At 41.3% G+C, this 9,386-nt stretch overlaps 1 protein-coding gene across 1 annotated transcript in view; it reads left to right on the forward strand.

The window, feature by feature from the left end:
• VWA3B (von Willebrand factor A domain containing 3B) overlaps positions 1-3,223 on the forward strand; it is a 63,434-nt gene extending 60,211 nt beyond the window's left edge. Inside the window, 1 exon segment of the mRNA XM_039714555.1 lies at positions 3-3,223. Coding sequence (XP_039570489.1) covers positions 3-118 — 116 coding nt within the window. The 3' untranslated portion in view covers positions 119-3,223.
• Positions 3,224-9,386: the final 6,163 nt, after the last annotated feature.

Raw genomic sequence — 9,386 nt, forward strand, 5'->3', positions numbered from 1 at the left:
TTTTGTCTTCAGAAGTGAAGTAAAACAGCGAGGAAGAAATTCACTGTCTAGCAATAAGGAAGAATTTAGACGTAAAGATGTGGCTCTGGAAAAGTATAAGGAACTAAAGCAATTGTGATGGGCCTTTAGCTAGTCCCCACACAAGGAACGGGTTTCTGCATTTCTGGGTGTTAGCCAAGTGAGCTTTCCTGTGTCCTATATGATAAAATTCTTTCACCTCCTTTAGAAACTGTTCTTGACACTTTCACAGCATGTGTTTTCACAGCAGCAGCAAGAAATGAATTAAGTATGTTCCAGCATATGCCACCTTAATCTCCCTAACAGTTGTAGTAGCAGTGAGGATGCAGTAACACCAAACCTTAATACCTGCTTGTAAGCAGAGTATTTATTCCAGTCCCTCTACTGTTTGTTCTTTGTTAGAGTAAAGCTATGTCTGTATTGTGGGTGCAATAATTAAATTATTGCACCTGTAGCTCAATGCTTCAGAGGTTAAATTGCTTTTGTTTTATGAGCTGGCTCAGTTAAAGCTGACAGCAGTACCTGTACTCCCTGTCACTCTGGAGCAGGGACTGGGCTGGTGTAGGCCTGCCATTACATGTCTTCCAGCTCTTAATTTTCAAGATCCTACTGTCAGTGGAAAGATAACAGGGTTTTTATCCATACTTGCTAGGTGTACCTCCTTGTACCATTTAAAATATGTTTTCAACAGCCTCATTATTTATTTATTTTCAGAAGTGATGGGTTATAAATTCACTCAATCATCATGTTTTCAATCACCTTGATTTGGCTCATCTGAATATTCCTTCTGTGTTCGCTCTCATCCTTTAAAGATTGCCTGCAAATCCCATATACATTGCTTATACTGGGTATTATGGTGCCCATTATACAATGGGCATTTTAAGAGTGGCCTGATCAGAATTATATGAGAGGAGAGGTGTTGGGCTTGTCCAGTGAGAAACCACAGTTTCCAAAGGTGGGGCTACGTTGTTGGAAATGCTCAGTTATCCCAGACACTTTCCTCTTGGACATTTTGAGATGCAGATGCTGAGGAAATGGGAAATAATCCTGATGTGATCAGCAAGTCCTGTAACTGATTCCCTGCAGCTTGGAGGAAAGATTACACAAGAGCAGTGGTTATCTATGCATTTTAATCCTGCCTAGATTTAGCAAATAATCTCATAGTATTCTAACAGGGCTTCAATGTCATATGAAGGTTGAACATGCTGAAGAGGATACCTTGTTCTCTTCTTGTGATACCATAAATATTGAATATGGGGGGTTTTTTTCTAATTTTTTTTTCATTTACATATCCTGTGTTTTTTCAGAAAGGGAAAAGTCAGAGCTGATAAAGATGTTAAGTAACACTATATGGTCATCCTCACATGGTTTCATTAGATACTTCTTTATCCAGCCTCTCTATGTGACTGTGTATTTATCCTCTTTGGGTGTAGATAGTTGCCCCATTTTCATTCCATGCAAACGTTTCACAGCATTCTGTGTAAGCTGTATAATTTTGTAAGTTATATCAAATTGTGCTACCTGACCTCTGACATCTTTTTGAACTGTGTTAATGCTGGATTTCATTTTAAAGATAAAGAGAATAAAGAAAAAAAATTTGCCTGGCATTTTTTTTTCCCTTCTGCTCAACTTCCAATCAAGTATGAACTATTAGTTTACACTTACTGCTTGGCAGTTCAATATGTGTTGAGCACCAGTGAGATTCCCCTATGCAGGTTAACACTTTTCCTTAGAAGTTGTCATATTTGATTACATTGATGTGGGTAGGTGTTAAATAACATGGATGAGGAGTTGGAAAGCCCTGCCATTCTAATGAATTATTCAGTTAGTCTCTGTGCACCAGGTATTAAAAATATCAGGTATCTAACAATGTACTTTGCCTTCATGGAGTTATTGTAGTGCTGAAATAAGGCTGGATATTCAAGAGGAGCCTAAACTGCACAAGTGAGGTAAAACACCCTGTTTTCCTCTTCAGACCCCTGTATCACTCTGAAGTTTCAAATATTGCCTTTCATACGCTGGACACACCAATGTTCATCAGAGTGATCCCTTTTTGGGTTTTCCTAGTAGTTGCCTTCATGACTTCATTTCTTCTGGACTATTTATATCAAAGGCAGATTTTTTCCAAGTCAGCATCTCAGAGAAATGTTTTGAATAGCTGTGATAATAACAATTTTTGTAGTTAAATATCTTTTAGAGGATCAAGGTTATGGTTTGATGTTTTTTTAGGTTTCTAAAAGCAGTCTGTTAAATTGTTTTTTTTTTTTTCTGAAAGATGTATATTCCTCCCATGTATTCTTTTCCTTTTAATATCAAATACCTAAATATTTTGGATATATTTTAACTTCTGAAAAAGCTCAATAGTCCTGATCTGTTTGACTGAAGTAAAAGCATGTTCTTGATATTTAAATAAACGTTTGTGCTATGTATGTATGTGTCTAATGCATTAAAAACATTTATGCCATTAGTGTTTCTTGCATTTCCTTTGCAAAGGTTTGTCTTGTCACTTTTTATGTCCAGATACATACACACACAAATACATATATTTAGTAATCTGACTGGGCTATTTTTTGTAACTATTTGATGTGTAATCAACACTGCCTATGTTTCTGCTGCCTTCATGTGTACATTCATCTGTTACATAAGAAAGTAAGTTCTCCTGAACTTGAATGAGCATTGCCAGATACCAAGATGGATTTTTATGCTCCCCAAGTTAATGTGGATTCAGCTACATGGCTCTTATATAGGTGGTTGATGAAACCTTGTATTCCCATATATTTCCACAGACCAGTGGGCCCTATATGAATTAAGGGAATTTGGACTGTTTGTGGTTTGGTTTATGCTCAGCTAAAATATTTCTGATTCTTAAGAGGAATCAACAGCCCATCCCTGTTGGTCCCACTTGCAGAAATAGCATAAACAGAAGTGAATAAAGATTAAGTAATTGTGTTAGTTATTTAGCATATATTAGCTTCTATTGTCTTGTAGTGAATTCTGCCTTATTTCTTCCATAACTACTATATTTGAAACATTATTATTTTGATGTGTATGTTTGCCACTCTTACTGTGTTAGTTGGGTTTTTGTGTTTATAAGAGAGCAAATGAAAGCCTGGCAAATTCCTGCTGACTGTTGGCCAATGATTATTTATCTTGGTAACTCAAATAATTCTATTTGATGTAGCAAGACCATTGATATTTAACTCTGTTCTTGGTTATTGCAATAATTGTTTTTATAGGTGCAATAAAATAATGTTTTCTCTTTCTGTAGAAAAGTTCTTCTGTCTGCTTTCTGGTTGTCTCTGTTCTGTAATGGCTAAAATCAATGTTCATTCCACATAACTTCCTTGTCAATTTTCTAAAATGTGTATCTAGTAAAAAAAACAGAACCAGAAAAAAATTGGTGTGAAATACACATATGGTACATAGTACTACACTGCATTGCCTGATGCATTAGCAAATAATAGCTATCAGAGCCAAAATCTCCTTTTTCATTTATAATGAGATGTGACTTGAAGCAATTATGCTGATAATTACTGTAACTGCCAATGTGGGGTAGTTGGGAGACCTTTGAAAATTAACATTTTCTATCCTTTTCTGTGGCAAACGTAGTTTGTCTGTATTGGGTTCAAGAGTGGAGCAGCTGTGGCACCTGGCATTCTAGTGGATTGGCTGGATTTCCTGCAGTAGGATTTGCCATTTTTAGCACCCACTCGTTTTCCAGTCTCATTTTCCATCTAGTCCATTCAGCATTTGGAGAAGGCTATCATAATGAAGCAGTGTTCCCATCTGTTGGTCATGGCTTGTTTAATGAGCAGTTGATGTCAGTTGAGCTCTGCGTGCATCTGTTCCTTCCTGCAGCTGTGTGTGGCTAAGGGCTCCCCAACAGCCAGATTTAGCTTTTGTCTCTTCATACCATGTTACAGCTTGGCCAGAAACATTCTGTCTTCCCTCAGGGCTGTCTGCTCATGGAAAGAGGGAAGTGTGCTAAACTCTCCATCTCTTTCCCCATAAAGAATGAAACAGGCAAGGGGGGAAGGGTGCAGTTCCATTGGTTTTGGGGGCAGAGACAGAGAACAGTTCAGTCCACATCCTAAGAACAAGAGCGGAATGGGTTCTTTCAGCATCTTAGGAAGAAACAGAGAGCCTGTGACCTGGCTGAAGACAACAAACAGATTGTGAACTCTGTCTGATGGGAAACACTCATTTAATAGTGCAGCTTTCACTTTACTCAGGGAAGCAGTATGGCCACAATACCTTTCAGTATTTTAGTCTGACAATGCTTTTGTACTGTAGACAGACAGGACACAATCAAGAAATTTCCTGGCTCTTACACATATGAACTCTAGATTTCTGTCTCTTGGGGTGCTGAAGAATCAGAATGTTTCTTTTGTGTATGTAAGTGCTGATGGTGCACATTTATTAGGCAATTTTTAACGGCACACTTTTAATTTTTAAACTGCAGAGAGTTTTAGTGGCAGCTATGGATGACAATCACTCCTAAAACTAATCATAGTCAAATCTCATACTCCATATGTATTCAGTCTTGCTGTTGCTTCCCCAACCTGTGTATCATACTTATCCTTCTTTATTCTTCTGATTTCTTCCACAGTTTTGTTTTCTACTACACAAGTGGTTTTTATATGATCATTGAAAACCAATGTCTGAAGCAAAATAGAGAATATGCTTTTGTTTGTTTCTTCCAATTTTATTCTCTTTTATTTTTCCTCCAGCTTCTGGTCTTTTGTCATTCATTATGATTGTCATCATTTTGTGCCAGGAGGGTACCTAGTAGTCATTTGAGATGACTAAAAAGTGACTTTTCAGTGACTCTTCAAAGAAGGGTCAGACAAAGGTCCATGTAGCCTATTCCCTGTCCCCAGTAGCTCCTGGAAGATGATTCCTGAGTAAAAGTGAGATCAAAGATTGGCCTGTGAATACAACAGCTACAAGCTACAGAGTCTGAAAATGAGAATACTTAAAAATGCCTGAAAAACAGACTGGTTTGAACTTGTGAGGAAGAAAACAAAACATCTTTTTTGCAGAACTACTGCTCTGTTAACATAGTCATTGAGTTATTTGTTTAATGATGAATTTCAGGGGGTGTTTGAACTGTGACATCCAAGCTCATGGTGGGTCAGTGTGTTCTCTCACTAAAGAATCCTGGTTCTCTCCTAGCATCTTCCCTCTCCATTTCATCATCCTTGTGTTCATGAGGTGTCAAATTCTGCAGTTGTTGAGAGCTTCACCTTCCAGCTCACTGAAGTCTCCCTGATGCTTGCACAGTCCAGCTGTAGGAAATTCTCCAGAGCCAGGTAAAAGCAGCATCCCCAGGATTGTTGGAGTCAGCATGGGGCAGCGAGGATTGGCAGGACAGGCCTGGCACATGCACAGAGACATTTTTATTTAGTTAAGGAGAAATATAGACTTTGTGCAGCCAAAATAACATGAAGCCAGGATAGTTCCGTGGGGATGTGAGAGAGAGTGTGGAAATTTTTGCCTGGCCTGATTTAGGGAAAACTCAAACCCAGGAGAAACTGAAAGGGTCTATCCTGGAGGTTGCAGTTTGCATAGCTCATATTACCTTCTGTTCTTTCCTTCATCATGTCCTAGAGTTTTCTGTTGGAGAATGGAGCTGGCACACACATGGAGTCCCTGGTTACAGGCAGTCACTGAGGGTCTTTTCTGTACACGGAAGAGATATCACTATAGCACAGCATCCATGAAATTTTAAGGCAGGGCATCTGGAAAGAAATACTTTACTGTGAATATGAACATTTCATTTTGTGAAGGAAATGGCACCACCAGTGGGTGGAAAAGCCCCATACCTGATTGTAGAGAAGAAATCTAAATGAAAAGTTTAGATATCTGTTTTATCCCCAAGAATGGCTTTCACTCACACAGACTTTGGAATTTACCTGCTCACATTTTTTGAGGAAGATGTGTCTCAATCAAATTAATTATTGACATGATCGTCTCACCTATGTCTTTTGTGATTACTGTGTGTTTGAGGCTGAGCAGGTGCAATTCCAATGACATGAAGAAAATGGAGTGAGGGCCAATTCTGTATGTAGATACTGTTAAGTGTGTGCAGATGGATTATGTGCCATCCCACATGAAAAAGACTCAGATCCTGTTTCAAAAAGTGGCTGAAGAAACTTACCTTAGTATTACACAGGGTGCAACACAAACTTGTGAGAAATGCAAACAGGAATGTTAACCAAGCACAGGACCAAAACTGTCAGCACAGGTAGTCTGAATGGCTAATTCTGCATAAAGGGTGGCCATCAATCACTGTTGGGTATTTAAACAAGTTACCTTTAAAATCTGATGTATTATAGAAATATGGATGGTGATGCATGAGTTTCCTTTTCATTTGTTATTAAGGATCCATTGCACTGTTCCATTCTGGATGTGCAGTCTGACCTCAAGAAGCCCCTGTCATGGGATAACATTTATTAATTTTCCCTACTGTGGCCACAAGACTTTTTCCTGCCTGAGTTTGGTTAAATGTTTTGTTGCATTGCTTTGCAATATGCTTGGGAATTGTTAGGATGATTTATTCTTTTCATTCAAACATTCCTGTTGGTGCATTTGCACAAAGTGAGCTCTGTCCCGAGTTCCACACTCTGGTGCAGATGTATGGGAGGTTATGCTTTTGTATGCTTGTGTCTGTCCTCCATCTCTTTTAAAAAGAGAGTAGTATTATGATGGCTTGCCAACAAGATGAATTTTCCAGATTTTTTTGGATTTACCAGAGAGCTGAGCCTGACCAGGAAGGCCTAATTTCAGATTCTGTCAAGGGAGTGTAACCAGACCATCAAAAACCCAGGTTGCTGCTTCATCACACTGCCTCACACAAAGTTGGCAGAGGTGGGGTTTGGATTGCCAAGACTATGCTCAAGCTACTTCTTTCTGACTCTTTCCCAGCTACTAAGATGGTACTTCTCCTACTAGCTAAAGGAACATAGCCTACACAGCAGAAACAGCTAAACCCAAGCCCCCAAACAAACAAACAGAAAGGAATATTCACCTGCATGCGTGTTCATCATTCTGGATCAAGCCTTGGGCCCAGGGCCTGGGACTCAGCCCCTGGCATTCAGCTCTGCATGAAAGGCATAAGAGAGAGCACCTGTTAGCTGTCCTGTTGGTACCAGCTCTTAGAACAGCAGGAAGCTGAAAGGTGTTTGAGCCTGAATTCCTTAGAAAGTCACCAGTAACCTCCTACTCAGTTGTGAAAATGGGAAATCAGATCAATGTCCTATCTTTTGAGAAAAAGGGAAGCTTCATGGAAGTTTATATAACAAACTTTTACTTGATCTTCACAGATATGCAATGGACCATTTCTTCCAGGGCTGTTTCCTTGCTTGCCTGGGGCTTGGCTGCTGTGTGAATACAGCAACGCTGTGAGAGAGCACATTGCTCCTCTTAATCACACATCCCCGTGGCCCTGAGTGCTCCAGGGCCAGCTGTAACCCTCTCCTGGTGATAAAACGAGAGTGTTGGCATCAAAGCTGAGGTTTTCCTCCAGCTGGGAGGTGCTTCTCCTGGGAGGGGGCAGTGCTCAGCAGAAAAGGATCCAGGTTCATGCTGAGTGCCCTTGAAAACTGAGCAGTCAGTGATCCCAGTCCTCCCCACAGTGGCTCTGGAGCCAGGCCAACAGCACTAAGCAAGTGCTGTCCCTGCCCAAGCTAGGAGACAAGGTTTGCTGATGCAGCCTTGCTGCTCCTGCACAGACACACCTCAACCTGGCTCGGTGGTGCCCGGGTTCCAATTTAACAGCAAACATGCTGAGGGCAAAACTGTGTGAGGGATGATTTCAACACATTGTAAGCTCAGTCTTCTAATTACAGGGCTGAAAGAAAAGGTCAGGAACAAACAAATACAGACACATGTGGCCTAAACTGAACACCAGCTCTTTTTGCCCAGTTCTTCCACTCCAAAAGCTATTAAGGTTGGGGTCTCAGCAGTGTCATCCCTTGCTGTGAAAGTTGCCCCATGTCTCAGTCCTTAGCAGGTTTAGAAGAGGTAATTGTCCATCTCCAGTGACATTCCCTGCTCCAGACAGTTTCCCTGACAGGTAACCCAGAGCTGAGCATTACAGCATCCAAGCAGCTGCCTGTCTGCCTCTTTTCCACATGATCTTTAATTGCTTGTGGGTTTTGAGGAGGGGATGTTGGGAAATTTGTGATACAGGCTGTGACATGTAGTGGCAGCTACCTGCATGCACTGATCTAGAGCTCAGATTTGTGACTCTAAGCTGAGTTTTTGCTACATCAGACAGTGAGGAGGAGAATGGAGATCCCTGCACACCTCACCTTTGTTTTATATAATGTGTATGCAGATTTTTTTTTTGCAAAACAGCTCTGTCATTCCCCTGAGTCAACCAGAAGCCACCTGGCAGTGGCTGTTGCTGCACTGATCAGCCCAGACAAGGAGCAGCCTGCACTGGTTTGGAACCCACTCTACAATACTGGTGCTCGTAGGCTCAGAGCTAATGCAGAGCTTGGGTGCTTCTGCTTGCAAACAGAATCCGGGACAGCAGTAAGTAATAAATATTTGGGGATGATGACTTTTCAAGCCCAGCATTCTCCTCAGACAGGTCACTGGCATGACAGCCTCCTTGGAGTGTCCTGTTGGCCCCAGGCTGGGGCTCTGCTGCAGCTGGGGCTCTGCAGGTCTCGGAGCACGGCTCTCCCTGCTGGCTGGGATGGGTGCGACAGTGCTGGGAGCATGGCATGTCAGAAATGCTCTTTCTAATCCAGCATGCTGTGAATCTACGCACTCTTCACAGACGAAATGGAAACCAGAGTGTCCTGTTGGCCCCAGGCTGGGGCTCTGCTGCAGCTGGGGCTCTGCAGGTCTCGGAGCACGGCTCTCCCTGCTGGCTGGGATGTCTGGGACTGTGCTGGGAGCATGGCAGGGGTCCTGGGGGAGATGGTCTCCTTATATGCCAGAAATTAATAGAATCACCCTCCCCCTACTAATCCATCATGCTGTGAATCTACCCACTCTTCACAGACGAAATGGAAACCGAAGTCTTTAACTGAGAAATGGGTGAGGGGAGTAATTCAGGCAATGCAGTGAATACAGTTGGCAAATATAGCAGAACTGGGTTTTGTTTTCTTTCTACTATACTTCATATTTTCAACCTTTTCCGCCTGTATGCAAAGCCTGGTTTTGTTCTGAAAGTCTTTTCATGCATAGTGCATTCGTTTACCACTCACAGATGCTGCCTGTTTATTCTCTTCTGCTGTTTTCATTGATCTAACATGAAAGTCACCTTGAAATGAAAGAGCTTTGCCCTTCCTAGGTGTGCAAAGTATTAAGAGATATAAATACAAGCATATGAAATACAAGCACTAAGCAAG

This window comes from Passer montanus, unplaced genomic scaffold (genome assembly GCF_014805655.1).
Source record: "Passer montanus isolate IOZ18808 unplaced genomic scaffold, ASM1480565v1 scaffold3, whole genome shotgun sequence".
In the NCBI taxonomy this organism is placed as follows: domain Eukaryota; kingdom Metazoa; phylum Chordata; class Aves; order Passeriformes; family Passeridae; genus Passer; species Passer montanus.